Here is a 19,153-nt window from a genome sequence, read left to right as displayed (position 1 = left end):
ATTATTTACATTTAATATGTGAAAAGTAGACAGCTACCTGAAAGGCAATTCTCTGCATAGATTTTGTAGCCTGGATCCTAATTATTTTTTCTCCCTTGTGGGACCAAACGAATTAAGTGGGCAATTCGCTTTGCGTATGCAAATTTCCAGTTCACTTCATAAACTACAGCTGGCTGTTCTCAGATGACCTGTATTTCAGGACACTTTAACCTTTCCACTTTTTAAAAAAATAGAACAAGATTAGGAAGTATTTAAAGGTCAATATTATTAAAAAAAAAAAAAAAAAAAAAAAAAAAAAGTACTTCTTTCTTTTGTTGTTTTAAACTTCCAGTGGCAAGGATGCCAACAATCAGCCCCTGGTACAGGGCTGCAGAAAAGGGCAAATACATTATAGATTCAAAAGTGAATAAATTGGAGCCCCCAGTATAACAGAAATGCCACCGAGACACCTCAGAAATGCTGCTTGTGACCCAGACCTTGGATGGCGAAAGGAGAGACCTTGACTGGACAAAGGTGCCAAGGAGATGTGGCGGGGTCTCAGACCACAGCAGCTCAGCTCCAGCGACTGATACCACCAGGGTGCAAACAGAACAAGTGCTCTGGACAGCCTCTTCCTGCTAATAAATCGAAGTAACATTTGCACTTTAATTCATCACAGGGGGAAAAGAAAAAAAAAAAAGAAAAAAAAAAAGGCAACGAAATGAAGCAATTTAACACTTCAGTGAAGGAGGCAGGTGCTATTGAAAAATTAGCTCCATTCATCATTTTTCTTTTTCTACCCTTTACAGTTTTATGATGGATTAAACCTTTCCTGAGATTGATGGGGTGAGCGGGGGCTCCTTGGGTTTCTACATTTGATACTGCTTTCAACAGCATTTGAGAATCACTTCAGAACCCAGGTAGGAAGTTAATAACCATATTTCTGAAACACTGGTAATCTGTGAGGCTTTTCTCTTACAGTATCATCCATCAGAATGGACTGCATTCATCCTCATATTCATTAGCACAAGCTTATGACACAGTGACACTTGACATGTTAACAGGACTAGCTGGGCCTCTCATTTGTAGGATTAACTTTATTGTCAGGAAGAAGTAGCCTTCCGTCCAGGAGCGATAGAATTAGAATAGTCACCGAAAAGCCTCTATGCACCATCAAGCTGTTACTGCAACAGCTGCTCTTGCTGACCAAATGTGTGTCAAGACAACAGCAATGACCATCCTAGACCTCTGGATGATGTCTTGAGTACCGAAGTCCCATTAATATTATATATCAAAACCATGTGACAAGTAGTATTAGTTGAAGACTCTGCCACATTAAGTTGTTTGTTGTGTTTTTTTATTAATAATTAACTATGTTTTTTATAAGAATGAGTTCAACTACAGAGCAGTATAGCACAGCAGTGACGTGTTCTTTTCCAACACCTCATATTTAACACTGTTAGAAGCTGCATCATTCACCACCTCAAGCTTTATAAATGTGTGAAATTCTATTTTAAAAAGAAACTCATTTTTATCCACCTGCGCTCTTCGTAAGGTAACACATTTTAACCAGAAAATGCTATTTAATATTCATTAGCTTCCTTTCAGTAAGGTTCATTAAAAATAAACAGGGCCCATCAACTTGTATAGCTGATGACAGCCTCATTTACCATCACAGCACAAAATCGGGGATGCTGCTGAGCCCCACTGCCAAATAGCAACACCGCCTAAGTGACAACCCACTGTCCTGGGCCACTACACTGAAACCACCCTACTCGTTTAGCACTGCTAATAAAAAAATAATAAATAATAACATAAAAAATAATAACATAATAAATAATAATAGAAGAGAGTGTGGCAAAGAGGAGCGATAAACGTGGAGGGCAAATGCTTCCTGGGGTAGCTCCCACAAACAGCAGTGATGTCGCAGCTCAGTGGTCCAGCCTGTCTGCATCCCCGTGGGCTCCCAGCAAGAGCATCCACAGCATCCAGGCTGGTGCGGTGCTGGGAAGCGAGATCTCTCTGCTTTATACAGGATGACTGCAGGCCTTCTGGCAGAAACCTCAGCACTGCATCCCGTGACTGGGGTCTACATACCTGGGACCTGAAGCAGCCAGAAGTTACAGGGAAGGGCTCAGTGATGGGAGCTGACAGTCCAGCTCGGCAGGTCCAAGACTCAAAGAAAACACAGAGAAGCTCAGACTGATCATCTCAGGTATATTCAGCTTAAGACTCAGACCCCAAGACACCCCACCCATCCCATGAAAGGAAATAATCTATGAGGTCACCCCCAGTGGAACCGGTGCTTTTGGGAGTACACCTACATTCCAACTGGGTTTATTCCTCCAAAAGGTAGAAATTTCTCTGCCCACTTCCCCTCTCGATGTTTGGGTTTAGGTCTCCATCCTGCCTCAAATGATCTCTAGACTTGACAAAGTTCTGATAAAATCCACACAAAATACGTGTGTAAGATGTCTTATTGCTAGGACAGTGTTTCTCAAAACTTCAGCCAAGACTAGGGTTTGATTTAATGGCTGTAACTATTAATATCACAGAGCCGATGATGTAGTTACTGCTTTCAGAAGCGGCCACTTAAGCAAACAGCCGATTCCATATGACTGATAGTGGAGTTTGACCGTTGTTTATTCCTGTCAAATAAGCTACCAGAGAAGTACAGAAACTTTAATGTATAGAAGACGTAATAGCTTAAAATTAAGTAACTGTTAACTATAGACTAAGCTTGACTTAAAACTGAAAATCCCTCCAAGCTAGTGAGGCTTTCTATGGTGCTTTAGTCTGCAGATCCAGATATTGGAAACTGCTGTTAGGTTATATATGTGACAAATGAGCGCTAACCTACAGAACTTCTTGGAAGAAGATAAAAAAGTCAAGCCTCATTTAGATTCCTCTTGGATTTCATATCCATTACCTAATGTGAACTTCAAGTCAGCATGTGCTGCTAATGTATTGCATTAATACAGTGCAAGAAATACAGATTTGCAAAAATAATTGACAGAATCATACTAATATAAAATCAGCATTCCACACAGCACTAGAAATTGTCTTATACGCACTGTGCCGCCCTCAAACATGTCAAATGCAAATTAAAAAAATGCACTTCTCATTACTTTTGAAAGTTGCTTAATATAAACTTGAATGAACTATTTCTGGGCATGACTTACTACAAATAGCCACAGGTTCTATGACCAATCAATTACAAATTACATGGCATGTAGACAGACAAGTCTGAATTCAGATTCAGTATTCCTGCAAGATTTCCTCCTAAATGTATGTCAGAGCGAGTAAATGCAGATCAGCCTCATGCCGAGCTGTGCTCGCCGACTCCTAGGAATTTATGCACATAATTCCTAATCTTCTAATACATTAAGCTTTTGCCAACAATGATTATAAATTAAAAGATTTCTTATTTTCATCTCCATGCCCAGGAGAATTACACATGTAAATTCTCAGCTGAATATGAAATATGCACATAACTCCAGAGAAGTGATTAGTGGGAAAAACTTTATTCTTTTAATAGCGGTGAATTTAGCGAAGGTTTTCACACTATCATTGCAAGAAAAATTTGCACGTTGTCCTTCATTCCTGTCGCTGTCTATTTCTTCCCACAGATGCAAAATCCTAGTAAAATGGGAACCTCTAAGTATCCAACTTGTTGGATTCACATGTTACCTTGGATGGTTGTCACTGTAATTACGACGAGCAGTAGTCACCACAAATTATTTCAGATGTAATTTTAAAGGGCTAAGGAGAGGAAAGGACATCTTCTTTAAAAATAAAGTCATTTCCCATTAGCTTAGCAAGACATTCACTACAAAGCAGAAAATATAACACCGTGCCTCTACTCCACTAAAGGAAGGAACACACATGTGGGTTTAGGACCTTGACAGTAAAAAAAGTTCAAATTTTCAGGCCAATTAATACATGTCAACTTCAGATTCTACTCTTAATTGTAGGTAAAAAAAAGTTTTCAGAAACAACCTTGTGTCTTACCTTGTGATAGCATCTAAAGTAAGCAGCTCGTTCATCTGAGAATTTCTCCAGCCTCTTTGGCCCTTTGCTTGAAGCTTTTTTGAATACTAACCAGCATCTCTGGTAAATCTAGAAACACAAGAGAGTAAACTTGGTATCTCCAATGACTCAAATATCACTAATATTCACATAGAAGTTAAACTCATAAATCAGCTGTTGCTCTGGAACTACAATTAATGACTCTCAGTAGATTAGACAAAACATAAAATCAAGCTACCATATACTCACATCCTATTTCTTTTGAATTATGATACAATCAGAAATTCTCATTAAGACAGTGCATGCTTGTGTGAAAGGTGCTAGCAAGTAAGCTGTAATTATGGCTGCAAATGCAGGGCTTTCTAGGAAACAGCTTTTAAAAAATAAAATTACACACTTTTCTGTATGGATTTGCTACTGGTTTCAGTCTTGCATGCTTAAGGCAGACATGAAGAAAGCTTGAGCAGACAGGTAGGAATGGACCTTCCATCACAAAAGTACGAGAGGTAAAACTGTAAGTGTATATTCTACACATAACGGTAAATGAGGATACATAAGGGAGAAGGAACTGAATCACTGGGTAATGAAAAGGACAGATCATTTAACTGCAGAAGCCAGAACCATTCTGACAACTTGCATTTTGCTTTCAAGGTCCAGCTGAATTTAAATTCAAGTTACTTGAGGCAGACTCTGACTGTACAAAGTGGTTGATAAACCACCTCTCCATCTACAGCATGAAGCCACTTTGATTCTCAAACTTCTGCCACCATTTCTTGCAATCTTCCCACCTATCCTTTAACCATGGTGCACTTTCTACCATCCTCTTACATTCAAAACCACAGTTCTCATCTTAGATAACATACTGCCTGTATAGAAGGAAAGAATTATAAGCCTTGACAACTGCTCGCAGCCTACATTTCATCAGTAATTCCAAAGTAACACCTGGTAAGTTAGAAATAAAACAAAACTGCCACTAAAATTAGTGTGATTTCAAAGAAAAATATCTGAGCCACCGTTATCAAGTAGTTCACAGCTCTGGCAGAGCTCCAGCGCAGCACATTCACAGGAGTGATCGGTGACAAGACCCATCAAGTCCTGTCACTGCCTGCAGCTAACAAGCACCCAACAGGTACCAGCAGACCACGCAACCCCATCCTTTGAACCCTGGATGGGTTTCAAACCAACACATTCATCACAATATGATTATGTCCATGAAAAGTAGCTATAACTTTCTTTCTGTACCCAAAAATGGCTGTTGGTTGAGTAGCTGTGCTTCTTCCACCAGCTTTTAACAGTTTCTATAAAGCTGTTCAGAGAACCACATTACTCCCCTCCCCCCCCCCCCCTCCCCCCAGCTTTATTATTCTGCCTCACATGTGGGCACTACACTCCTGGCCCACTTGGCTGCAGAAACATTTAGCAGACGGACAGGCTGCTCTGATGCCAGGCACCAGCTGAACCTATCAAGATTTTCTTCCAATTTTCCAGCTTATTGGCCACTCAACCTGTTCTGTTTAATGCAAGGGTTTGAATTGAATCGTTTGAAAATTACGAGACACTGACCAAAACAACAGCTCACCACCAGAAAAGCAATTTAGATATGCACCCGCTTCGACATCTGCCTTCTGACAATTTTGTGTGCTGGGCCCAGGTAACCTCAGCACACTTGACAAGAAACACTCTCCAAAACCCCACCCAGAAGAGACTGTCAGAAGTTTGAGTACTCGGCCTTTCTGCTTTTCAAACCCATATAGCTTTAACTTCAGCAATTAGAAGCCCGTAGAAGAGAACAGAATCCTTTAGTAAGGCATTTGCCATTGTACGGCACACACGAGGACAACTACAACGTGACCATGTCCTACTCAGACCATCTGCACTCAGAAGCACCTCTCCGGGTCAGCAAGCATCTCAAAGCTGTAGCTGCAACAGTGAGCTCGGCAGCACACAGAATCAGGGGCCAAACAGGACAACAGCATTCTAATACAAATAAGCAAATAAAGTTTTGCTCTGCCTCCAGCTGGGCGCAGATCCAGTATGGTTATTGCCCTTCCAAATGGCACTAGGAGCATAAGTACTATTAACAATCCGCTTCAAGCATGGTAGATGGCTCTAAGTTGGTGCTACTGGAATTTATTACTGCAGTTCACCAATGACTAATCCGAGAGTAATTCCTGGATTTAGATCAGAATCAGGGCACAGCTGGAGAGTGAAAAAAGCCTGTCACATATAAGTACCTCCAAGGATGTGAAAGCCAAATCAGCCTACAACATAAATACTGGTCTTTGAGTTTTGGTTCTGATCCCATATTACAACAATTCCCTAACAGAAGAGTCCCAGGGTTGGAACACATTATGCCAGTAACTCAGGACAACACCATCACGACCCAACTACACCTATAAAGAACAAATGGCATTCACAAAGCTAACTCGAGCAAACTGGAGGCAAGTCAGTTCATGAAGGTCCTTCCCCTGAATTTCCTCCTCCTCTGGATGAGCCAGTCTCTCTTCCTAAGGAACCTCTAGGCAGAGAGATTCTACCACAATAGTAGTTTAAAGCAGAATGAAGTATTTTGTTTTCATTAGAGACAATGAACATGGTTTTTTTGCCTGAACATACAGTTCAGAATCCCATTGATGTTAGTGATCTGATGGTTAACTCCTCTCTGATAAGTTTATATAAACAAACTCAAAAAGATCTATTCCCTCACTTGAAACCTGCTTAGCACTCTCAAAAATGAGACAATGGAGCCATCAAGAAGGGGTACTATTATCACACTCTCATTTTTACACTCCCATGACACACATATCTCACAGGTGAACATCCAGCACCGTCTGAACTGAGCATAAACTACATGATCCCCTAAACCTCTAGCAATAAAGCAATAAAAAAAAGGGTGTTGGACTAGGTGACCTTTAAAGGTCCCTTCCAACCCAAACCATTCTATGATTGTACGAATAACCAATTTGGCAGCATCTGCCTAGGAGCACTGTAAGCCCTTCAAATGCAGTCGATGCACAGAAGAGCTGATGTTGTGCCCAAGACAGAGGGCTAATCACAGACCCTGTTACGAGCTACAACACAGAGCAAGTAATTACGTCTTTGATGCCATTATGATCTAGTGTGTGTCTGAAATGTGTCATTATTTCTTCAAGTTGAAGATGGCATGTGAACTGCCTACGTTGTTACAGCTGTTTTGACAAAAGCAACAAGAACCTGCCCCAAATGCTCTTAGGTACCTATTCCATCATGAATCAGAAACGGTGTGGCCAGCAGGGCCAGGGCAGGGACTGTCCCCCAGCACTTGGCACTGGTGCGGCCGCACCATGAATCCTGTGTTCAGTGCCGGGCCCCTCACTGCCAGAGGGACACGGAGGGGCTGGAGCGTGTCCAGGGCCGGGAACGGGGCTGGGGAAGGGGCTGGGGGGCGGCTGGGGGAGCTGGGGGAGCTGGGGGGCTCAGCCTGGAGAGGAGGGGGCTCGGGGGGACCTGATCGCTCCCTACAGCTGCCCGGCGGGGGCTGTAGGCAGGTGGGGGTCGGTCTCTGCTCCCAGATAACAACTGACGGGACAAGAGGAAACAGCCCCAAGTTGCACCAGGGAGGTTTAGGTTGGATATTGGGAAAAATGTCTTCACTGAAAGGGCTGTCAAGCGTTGGAACAGGCTGCCCGGGGAGGTGGTGGGGTCACCATTCCTGGAGGTATTTAAAAGATGTGTAGTTGTGGCACTTAGGGACGTGTTTAGTGGTGGACTTGGCAGAGCTGGGTTAACAGTTGGACTCAATGATCTTAAAGGTCTTTTCCAACCTAAATGATTCTATGTTTCTATGAATACTTAGCTCACTTATGCCTCAAATCAACATTTTCACTACTACTCCATGAATAGGAATTAGTTGAAAGTACTGCTGTAATTACTTCCACTCCAAACACTTGGGCTGACAGTGATTAGATAATCCAAACGGCAAATCAGGATCTGATGTGCTGAGAGAGAACAGTAATAGCTGTCATTTGCATAACACCTAAAACTTACAAAGCTCTCCCTGTGAGATCTTCTGAGAAAGCCTAACTGAAAATTTAATTCAAGTATCAAAAATTAGCATCTACTTCCTATGGTCTCTCCTGAAAATTTGCAATGTAAAACTCATGGGAAATAATGTGCTTGTATGAAGTGGATCATCCAAAACCCAGATAGGTGATCCAATATGCATGTCCAAGGTCACATCAAAACACTTCTATTTTTGGCTCTAAAGATCAGCTGATATAAATCATTAGCACAGCTGAAGTCAAAGGAGGAGTGACTTCAAAGGAATGATGCAATCTGAGTATCTGGATTCCTGCCTCTCAGTGCTATGCCTTCAAAACCAGGCAGCATTGCTCAGCCATTCCCATGCTCCCGATGCTGGAAATACACTGAAGCAAAGGAGATACTAACCTCAGCTGGAACTGGTCAGCATCTGGCTGAGTGAAGTGGAAAAATTTCTTTTGACTTTCTTTCCACTGTTTCATGGTTCAGTTGCGATTTGAGAATACTCTCGTGCAGAGAGGGAAACTGAAACCAGAGGCTTTGCTGTCCTACGTGATGACCCAAACCCCTGCACCATCCTGGAAATGAGTGTGGGGAGGAAGACCGTCCTCCCCACCCCTCAACTGGTCAGAAAATCAAGATAACTAAGAGCTAGATTTCTGAGTGCCTAAAATGTCATTCTTTATACGTGAAGCACCGTTCCACGTGAGAAACAAACATTTGAACTTTGTAAAATCTGCATTGCAATCCAGAGCAAGTTTCCCCCACCTCTCAATACTTTTGTTCAGCAACTGATCTAAATAAAGCATCTGGAAATAGCCATGTATTTAGAAATCGGAGGGGGGAAGGCTATTTTTTATATCTTGAGGAAGGGGGGTTAAAACTGGCTATTTTTTAAAACTAAGATACGTGGCTTCCACTACACTATAGCAAAGCAAGGCTATTTTATTTCAGGACCAAACAATCTCACCCCTTATTTGTTTGTTATTTAAGAAGGATATCAAGGTCAGAGACAGTAGCACAAAGACTCATCTGGCAAATTTCTCCTTTGCGAACAAGAGAACCTTCAGGGAAAGCTGCCCTATTTTATTCCTGTGTTGTGATTTTCTGCTCTCTGCCCTAAAACAAAGAATTCCAATGAACTGCATTTACAGGGACACTGAACTTGCTGTCAAATAAACACAAACTCTGTTCTTTTTAAAAGCTGAAAGTACCATCATGCAGCTTGGGATGATTACCAGAAAGTCTGGGCTGCTGCCAGGAACTTGTCTTTTGTGACCCTGATAACCTCTAGAAACAGATAATCTGGTAAAGGCACGGCACGACAGCACAAGCTATTTCTCACAGTGTGTTCTGAGCTTTTATTTTTTGGTAGGAAAAAAATGCTGCCACTTTATCCAAGGCTGGTAGCTAGCTCACCCACTGAAGTACCCCAGCTGCATATTGAAAACTATTTAAGTATTTTTGCTGACCTTTGCCAGGGAATCTCCAGTGGGCTGCAGTTCCAGGTACAAGGTCCCTTCCAACAGGGAGTTATTCCCACAGGAAATTAGCCAGCTAGTGCCAAGTGTTTGGATCTTAATTCTTCTATATAAAAAAAAAAAATGCCTTAATATGTCACTTCTGATTCAAAAGGTGGTAAAAAGCCCTGAAATAGAATTTGTAGCCTGAAGGAAATTTGTGAGGAGACTGGATCTAGAATTTTGCTTCGCATCTAGAAAAATGAAATACTGCCAACAAAGGGAGACTGCAGCTCATTCATTGAATTCCAATCACTCCTCAGACATGTGTGAAGCAGTACATCTCCATTAGGTAGCTGTTTCTTCATGGAAAACTGGAGGATTGCTTTCCAGTAAAGAGGTCTAGGTATCAGCAAGTATGATGATGCCTTATGGATCGTGTTGAATGGGACTGTGCGGCTCTAGTGAAGACCCCACAACCTCTCTGTGACTTGACAAAATCAAAGTGTTCCATAAAGTTATGACTTGCCTTTGCTTTTCCAGCCCAGCCTTGTCACTGGCCCACTTCATCCCCATACTGGCAGCTGTATTCAGCTCTATTTCATTCTGAAAAAACACGGTGTAAGTATAAACAATTACAAGTAGATGGATTTCTAGAATCACATAGCCGTAAACGTACCTAACTTGTACTGAAATGTGTTGAGCATGACTTAGAGTGCACAGAAACATGGACTGGTTCACTGGCACTGTAAATTAAGCAAAGTTGTCCACATGTCTGTAAAGATATTGTTGCACTTGACAACAAGATGAATTCACTTTCCCAGAATACCCATTTAATGTGAGTGTGTTATGAGTAAGCAATATTGCGTTATTCATTGTGATCAGGTTATAATGACTATATAAATCAAAGTTAGTTTATATCAAGCTATCTTCTTCTCTGGGGGACTAAAAAATAACAAACCATAATCTAGATTTCTCCTTCCCCCAAGAAACACATTTGTGGAGAGATAAACCTCACTCCTTCCACTCATTCAGTATACATCTTCAGAAACAATATTTTACGACTAAGAAGTCATCCACAGCTGCTAATAGGGAATGAAGCTGTAACCTTGTCCCTGTGCCTGTTCAGAATGCACAATATTGCTCAGTATTGCAAAGTTTTTTCATCAAGTTACAAAATCCAGCTTTGGCACTGGCCAGAACTTGCTATAAGGCCAGCGCACAAAAGAACACTTCACAGATCTTTATGAATCTATACGCCTTCCTTTACTCTTACACTTATTCATACAAGTCACAACAGATGCCTACTGTTCTAAAATAGAAGGCATTTTAACTAGTCTTTGAAACTCTCCAGAAAACCTTTCTTTCTGCCCCTTCCCTCCCAACTGGAACTGCATCAACCAGATGTGGGATTTCTGTTAATGGTTCAGGCTCAGAACTCAAAGCCATTCCCCCAGCCTTAGTTTAAAACACTGAACAGCTGGATTTGAGCCTATAGATACATTCCCATTTGGCACACTGGTCAGAAGGCAACCTTGCTCTAATTTTTTTTTTGGGGGGGGGCGGGGGGTCCCCTTCATGATTACATGGGATTCATTCCACAGACAAGATTTAGTTAGTGCCAAAACATGTCAGCAACTGCAAGTCTGTGTGCTGTGACCTAGGGCACGCTGTCCCAGCCATGGCAGGGTGGTGAGGAGCGTAATCTAAGCACAGACAGTACAATGGCTCAACCAAGATTACCTAACAGTTCAGTAATGCAGCCTTTGTTTTATTTCGTGTCTGCACTGTGCTCCGTGACAATGGACATTGACGGGGAAGCACAAGCAGCATTTCACAGGTTTTGCTTGTAACTGGTATATATTAGTCATTGGTTCAGACAAAGGGGAAAAAATGCTCAGCAAAAATGCTGCCGGTGCTGGCACAGGTCACCCCTGGCAGATTTCAGATGAAATGGCAAGAAGGGATTTGCTGATACATTCCAGCCTGGTAGGAGATTATTTAAAAAAAAAAAAATAAAAAATAAAGGGACACCTGGGAGCTTATGAGAGCCCTTTACAGTGAATCACTGCAACTGTCAATAAAGTAGTTTAGAAGCAATGTACCCCTTCAAATTGCTGACGCACTCAGCAACTGGAAGTCTGGAGTTCAGAGGCATCTTAATTACAGATCCTGGCCAGATGATGAAGCGCATTAGAAGTGAAATCTCTCTGATGTACAACCTCTTGGGAGCTTTGGAAAGACACTGTGGTTCAGTCCGGAGAGGGAAGAGAAGACACCAGACTTGGGTGGACACCTAACGCAGCATTCTGGACCCCAAGGGGCAGGGAAAGGGCTCCAGGAATGCAGGACACCCGGGAGGATGGCACCTGGAACAGAACAGTGATAGCTGACAGTGCAAAATGTCATTAAGAACACAGGGCTGGGATTTAAGACTTCCTTACCCCACATGAGTATCGTAAGTGTTTTGCAAAGGAGTCATTTCTTTCCCTCTCTACCTAGTTCATGGTGCCTTGAATTTGCATTGGCAGGTGCTCCTTACATGCAACTCACAGGAGGCTTGTTGATAAACTAATGTGTAAATAAATTACCCTGTGTAATAAACTACACAGGAAATGTAAGGGAAAAGCAATCATGCTGTTTGATGTGATGGAGGGCAAGATGGAACTTGAGTCCATTTTTTAGTTTCTCTAATGACTGTCTAGAATTTCAGCACCAAAGACATTAAAGGCAAGACTCCAACTTCCACTTTACTCTCCCTGCAAAAATTATGAGTTGGATGCAGTACCATTAGAAAGAGAGCATGACCTGAAATACCCTTCCACTTTCAGGCCCTTCTTTATGGACTTACAGCCTTCAGAGTACAGGGTTGCTGGTTTGTTGGTTGTTGGTTGTTTTTTTTTTTAACTCATACACAGAAAAGGTTGTAATTCTGGGCTGCATAAGGCCATTAGAGGAGAGTGCCTCCATGTGCCAAGAAGCACTTAGAGCAGAAACTCTCTCTCGCTAGTGACAGTTTAAAAAAAGTCAGACCAGAGCTAAGTATCCGATTTAGTTCCTTGAACATCTGCTAAGCTTTATATATGGGCACAGTTAATTCTAGGCATGAAACTAGATAGGAGAAAAATCAGCCTAGGACTCCTAACTACTAAAGAAAAAATACTAAAGGCTTCAATGCAGACTGAAAACTGATTGTGTGCAGCCCGCTTGTGCTGGCTGAGCTCTGCAGAGAGCAGCTGGACGTGCTGTCCTGCTGGGTCAGGTCATTAGTGCGGTCCAGTAAATTAGTACAATTTAGTCCTGTGCTAGAATTAGGTAACTGCTGAATAACTTAAAATGACTGTGATGAATTATGGTTTGGAATTATTCTTTTTTGTTATTAAGTATCTGATTTGGTTACTCTAATTACATGGGCTACAGGGGGAAAACGGCATTGATACAGCTCATTAACAGTTCACAGAGCTCACTAATTAGTACATCAGATGCAAAGAGGCGGCAGAGCACACATGCGCTAGCCCTTGGTAACAGCCGCTCACAGCTCTGCAAGAACCCCCGCTCACCTGCTCGAGCCGCGGCGGGGAGATGCACCCCTGAACCCAGCTGTCAGAAGGTGCAGACGGGACCTGCTCCATGTCTGGAGAAGAGCTGTACTTGCCCACCAGCTCCCAGCAGCAGGCTTTGCTCCAGCCCCCCAGAGCACACGACCATTTGTAAGAGCTGTATTCCAGAGCTGGACTTGTAATTTCAAGACTACATGCAACGAGACCAAAAAGGGCAAAGAGTGCCTGTGAGTTAGGCTTTGATCGCACTGAAGTAAATTCTCCAGCAGTAAGCTGCCAGCATCCAAAGCCAGGCACGGGAGAAGGGCTTTAGTTTCTCAACCTTCAGCGTACGACTAGAACAATTCTGCTGTACCTGTTGCCACTTGCCCACCTGTTAAATTCAGTTAATGATGCTTGTTATGTGCTGCTTGGAGAGCCAAGGATGACAAATGCCCTGCAAGCCCACAAGGAACAGATGGGTATAACTGCCCATTTCTGGCCTGCTGTCATTCTTTCCCATTCACCAATTAATTTTCCTGCAAGCTTCAGAAAGCAGTGCAGGTTCCCTGTAACAGAGAGATTACCTCCATCCCTACAGACACCCTACAGACACGTACTTGAAGTCTCAAGGTTAGTTCATCATACTGTCCCAACACAAGATAAACTTATCTTATTCCTTCCACATTTTTCTTTCCATCCTGACATCAAAGCTATGCAGTCATAGGTCATTCCCCCAGCCTCTCTGGCGCTTGGATCAGTTTTAAAATCAAAGCCAATCCGCATGAAAGAGCAAATAACGCTATCAAGTGAGTCACTGCAAGCTGGACTTCACCAAAATATAGGGCTTTGTTAAGAGTGACAGAATTACAGCCCATTAAATCATAGTAACAAGCACTTCGGCATTGCCTTACAGGAGTGCAGCCAGTAATGGAAGCCGTTTGCCTAGGCTGCTGGACGGGCTGACACTGTTCGAAGCTGCTGCAGGGCAAAGTCCGCAGCAGACAAAATGCATTTCCTTTTTCAAGCACCTTGGTGCACTCAGAGCGATCACCTGCAGCGTACCCTGGGTTACTGAAGGTACATGCAAAAAAGGATCCAAGCCAGAGCAGAGCCCAGGGGGGCTGGGGTCAGTGGCTGGACCCCATCCTGGGTACAAACACCTGATCCTGCATGTAAGAGCTCCATCGCTCTGCCAGAACTTTCAAAGCTACCGGCCAGATGACACATGTCATCAGTTTGTCCCATATTTTAAAAACAAAATTCAGTTTTCTAGTAAAGGCACAACTGAGGCTGGGCGGAGGATTTTCTTTGTTCATTGTGGAGGAGGGGGGAGTTCTTTTGTTTCGGGTTGGGGGGGTGGACCAATACTGACTTAAAGAACCAGAGATTAAAATGAGGTTCCCAGAGCCAGTATTTCCCTAGTCGACTTCAGCTTTCTGCTGGCTCTGGCAGTCCTCTTGCATTTGTTCAGGCTAATCTACACATTAGTTTAAATGGACAAACCCAACTTCTACTAGTTTCTCATGTCCCAGCTGTGTAGCACTAATTAAAGAAAGAGTTCAAGAGTTCATTCACATTTAGGTAGACTCCATCCCCAAGAAAGTATGACTGCTGCGTAAAAATGCTACGAAAGCTTAGCAGAATAGTGTCTTAATTTGCACTACCTCATTTAGCAGAGAATAGCCACTTGTATTTTACCATAAGCACTGTGCCACTGCCACTCAATAGTGTGCAGTTAATTGAGTACCATCAGCTAACACCCATCCTCACTGGTGTGGAGACATTCGCGAGAGCATGAAGAGGAATTTTTCCTTTGCCGACCATAGGACATTGATAGTTCCCCAGATAAACATTACTTGGTAAGTAAAGGGACAATTTAATCTCCTACGTTAACATTACTGGGGAGAAATACTACTGATTTTATTGTATTGGTATTTTATGAATTGAACCAAGTTACATTATTTTCAGTAAAGGGCAAAAAAACCCACTATTCATTCCAATAGCTTGAACTTTCACTGGTATTTCTGACAGCACTTGATGAAGTCAGACGAGAAGATAATAGAAACAGTCCATCAATTTCCAAGGAATAGCTAAAACCACACAAACAAATTAAGATGTCAGTCTCAGGTGCAGACCTTGCATCTGTTACTTTCTTTCAAGTGTTTCCACAAACACTGCAAAATGTTAATTTATCACCCATCTAACTTCAAGGCAATGCCCATATACACCAGCAGGAGAATTACCTTCACACTCTGTAACGAATTGATGATGAAAAGGCATCAAAATCACGAAAGATTAAATTCCACCTGTTTATAATGGGCTTTTCTTTTTCTTTCGCTGCCTTTACAACCATTCTTGGCATACCCACCCGTATGCAGAGCAGCCAGTGCGGTCTCCTCCAGAAACCAAACAGACCTTTGCCCAGCAAAAGATGAGCAAACAGTCAGAACTGCAGGACTGGGACCCACAACTGGCAGCTGAGGGAAGTGTTTGAGAGAAAACCAGAAAGAAAAGGGTGTTCTGGGCAGGTTTGCGTTGGACTTGGTAAAATGAAATCTCCATCTTTAGAACAAGATAGCAAATGGGTAAGAACCACTTGTTTACTAGTTAACTCAGTTCATGAAAAAAGGGAAATTTGGAACCTCATTGTTTTGCTTCACAAACTAAGCCTATCTTCCAAAGAAGAAGGTGGAAGGTAATTTGCCAGAAAACATATGCTGGGAAGCACAAGAAAAGCTGTTGCTGCTCCTAAAAAGAGCCACCATCAGAACAGGAATTTCATCATCTCCCATGTTCTACCTCTTGGAGAAAAACTGCAACAGTTCACAGGCTTGGTTTTTAGGATTTTGGTGGTAGGGGGTTGGAACCAAATTAGGCTCTCTTTTGTTTCTGTGCACACAATCCTAAAGATCAGATTTGCCTATTTTTAAGATACACGAATCTCCAGACTTCCCAGTTCCATTTAGTTTCATAGCTTGGGCTGTGAGTGATACCCAAACCAAACTCAGATGCTGTCCCAAAATGAAACTCGAATAGGAAGAACAGTGTGATGGAAAGCCGGGGGGCATGGGAAAAATAGCAGACCCTTGCTTGCCTATCATGTTTTCACAAGGCAAAAATTAAGATACCTCAAGAGAAGAAACAAAATGTAATTCCACCACGTGAGTTGCAAAACCTCCTTCTAACTCATCTAGAATGCAGTGCTAAGCACCCTGGTCCTCTAACACACAGATCACACAGGGCGAGCAGCCCTGAATGACAAGCACTGCTCGCTTTTCTCCAGCTCATCTTCCTTCCTTCCATTCCAAAGGTAACCCCAGCAAGATACCTACTGATTTGGACTCAAATCCCATTAACTTTGTGCCAGAGGAAATCCAAAGAGGACTTGCCCATGGGCTGATAGATACAATGCCAGCTGCACTAGGTCTTGAACGTTTCCTGGTATCCCACCCCTTACCAGCTGAAGGGTAAAAGCTCAAACTTCCTAAGCATTACCCTGGATCCTATCCCTGCTACCACTGACAAGTTCCAACGGTAAGAAATCTTAATATCTGTGAATAAGTTCCAACACCTTATTTAACAGTTTTCTAAAAATATGAATATCCAATGGGCTTATTATCTTGCAGGTTTAAGTTGGTACATAAGAAATTTGCTCAGTTTTTCTCTGTCTCGATGCTTCCAGACTGAAAGGAGCTGTATAGGTGAACACAACAGTTTTATTAATAAGCTGCTTCAAATGTAGATATAAGCAGACAACTTTTCCTTCTCCTTCTCCCCACTCAGCCTTACATCATTCTTGTTTCCAGTTTTCACAGCTCATACTCTTAAATCCCCGTATTAACTTTCTGGCATGCTTATTCCAGCACCAATCTCTTTAACCATATGGTTCTAGTCCTGCAGATTGTCTCTCCCCCATTTTACCTCTCCTCCCACAGGGTTTCACAGAAACAGTGCTATGCAAAACTTGTAAAAGTACATGTCATTTTAAATGTTCAACACCAATCTTCTCATCTTCTCAATGAAGTTACAGAAGTCAGTTTAATTAAAATCAAGAACAGAAACCCCTGAAAGCTTTATGTCTTTTTAGCTTTTGACAATCAAAAATTTCTGCTGAAGTTTAATGAAAAAAAAAAAAATGGCTTAAGTGGACAAGTCCAAAACTTTATACAAACGTTCTTCCAAACTTCTAAGCATGAATCAGAAGGTTTCCCATCTAGTCCTAAATCAAAGCATATGCAGTAAGCGTTAATTCTATACTTCCTGAGGAGCAGTCTATAGCACAAAATTGTTGTATTTTCCCACTTAAATCTAGCATATGGCCACTGTCCAACACATAAGTTCTCATGCAATACTCAAATACACAAGAGATTGACATCATTCTAATGATAGATGAATGATCAATATTGCCAGGAAAGCATTAATCAAAGTAAGAAGAAGGCAGTCCAGAAACCCAAGAACAATTTTTCATTGAGTTTTTAAATGAAGCCGGAAATATCCGAGTACTTCTCACGCCATTCCACTTAAGCAAGCATTTCGTAGAAACAAGCAACTAGTTACAAAATTGTGAAGCAGTCAGCTCCCTCCTATCACAAACTGAGGATGAAACTACTGCAAATTCCTGCTTGGGGTTGACCCGAAGAGCCCTGGTTCCGCACGGGAGGACACCACTTATAACACATTCCTTCACACTGATGTGATTAGGAGGTTTTGGGCTAGTCAGACCCATCGAGCAAAGAAAATTGACACGCACAGATCTGGTTTCTGTCCTCAACAAGTTTAACTAAAGAGGGAACAAGTCTACTGTTGCAGTTCAAGCAGTCGCTTCTTTTAGAATAGCCCCAGTTACTCTTACCTACTAATTTTTACTTCCCCGATTTCACCATGAGCAGGACCTTACTGAATTTAGTTAGACTGGTTCAGACCAGCGTTAAACAGCGTTCAGAACTACAGCACCCACACAAACTTTTGCTACTATATGTTAATGTGATCCTTGCACCAGTGAGATCGAGGGCATCAACACAGCTGCTTTCAGAAGTACAACTTTCTGATTTTTCCCTACTGAGCAGCCACATTCCCAGTAACATTCAGCACTGGCATAGGGCCACTCTTGTCACGAGCCATCACCTAATCATGCCCAAGCTGATTTGGAGAGGTACAAAAGAAACCAAATCATGCTGCCCCATCAGCACGGGCAAGGACACCAAGGAGGGAAGGCTGAATGCCCTGACCCACGCCACCCCAGCACCGCCAGGAAAGGGCCCTGCAGAAGGAGCAGTCAGAAAGAAAAGGTCTGGGCTGAGCTTAGTTCATTTGCAGCTCTTCAGACAACCTTGTTGCTAGACGTATGGGCAGAATTTTCTCCATCTTTAACAGAGGTGTTGAAAGCCCTAATTTCAAACTCCGTTCTACACATCTGATCCCAGACGGTCTGGCCTCATCAGAGGGTAACGACAGAAACCCTCCAGGCAGGGCTGCTGGAACATGCCAGATGCTAGACAACCCGGTGCTTGCCGTGACTGAAACCCTGGAGGACAACGGCTGATCTCCGTGTCCTTAGGAAACTCCCATGGACAAACCCAACTGGTATCAGAACTGCACTTTGGGGCTTCAGCTGCTAAAACCCCACAAACCCTCACGTTGGGTGCTTAGATCTTTTTCTTGGATCCAGCCCAAATTTCTGTGGAGGACCCACTCTAACAGACAGATGAGGCTGATCATTCCTTGCATAACAAGGAGGTGGCTCCAACAGATGGGGTTACAGACAACCCCAAGAGCTGGCTGCACCGACTGCGGATTTAATTAGAAGTGTTGTTAAACAGATCCAACTGCAAGCACAGTTCTGTGCCTCGCCTCGTAAGTGCAAAGTGGAAGATAGATACCTCATGAGACAGGATTCTGCAAAAATCTGTTAGCACCGTCTCCTTTGCCAGACAGAGGTACAAGAAACAGACTGCTAGGTAAAAAAAAAAAAAAAAAAAAAATAATCTACTTTACCTCTCTCTTCCTGTCCGTGAGCTTTATTCTGTGACAAACAGATACATAAATCTCTGCAGAGACCTGCATTTTTAGGAACAGGACACTTAGCTGTTAGCACAGATCCATTAAAGTCAACGGATCCTCCCA

General features: G+C 42.6%; 1 protein-coding gene across 8 annotated transcripts in view; it reads right to left on the bottom strand.

Annotated features, from left to right (window-relative positions):
- DOK5 (docking protein 5) overlaps window positions 1-19,153 on the bottom strand; it is a 65,306-nt gene that overhangs the window by 39,113 nt on the left and 7,040 nt on the right. For all 8 annotated transcript variants that reach the window (XR_013930839.1, XM_080405252.1, XM_080405247.1 and 5 more), the window contains exon 2: window positions 3,991-4,098. Coding sequence is in view for 5 of the 8 variants with exons in the window: in XM_080405247.1 (XP_080261373.1) it covers window positions 3,991-4,098 (108 nt within the window). In the remaining 3 variants the exon portion in view is untranslated. The remainder of the gene's footprint in view (window positions 1-3,990; window positions 4,099-19,153) is intronic.

This window comes from Falco punctatus (genome assembly GCF_963210335.1).
Source record: "Falco punctatus genome assembly, chromosome: 10".
Taxonomy (NCBI): Eukaryota; Metazoa; Chordata; class Aves; order Falconiformes; family Falconidae; genus Falco; species Falco punctatus.
The sequence above is the reverse complement of the archived record's forward strand: the minus strand, read 5'-3'. Positions and strand labels throughout refer to the sequence as shown.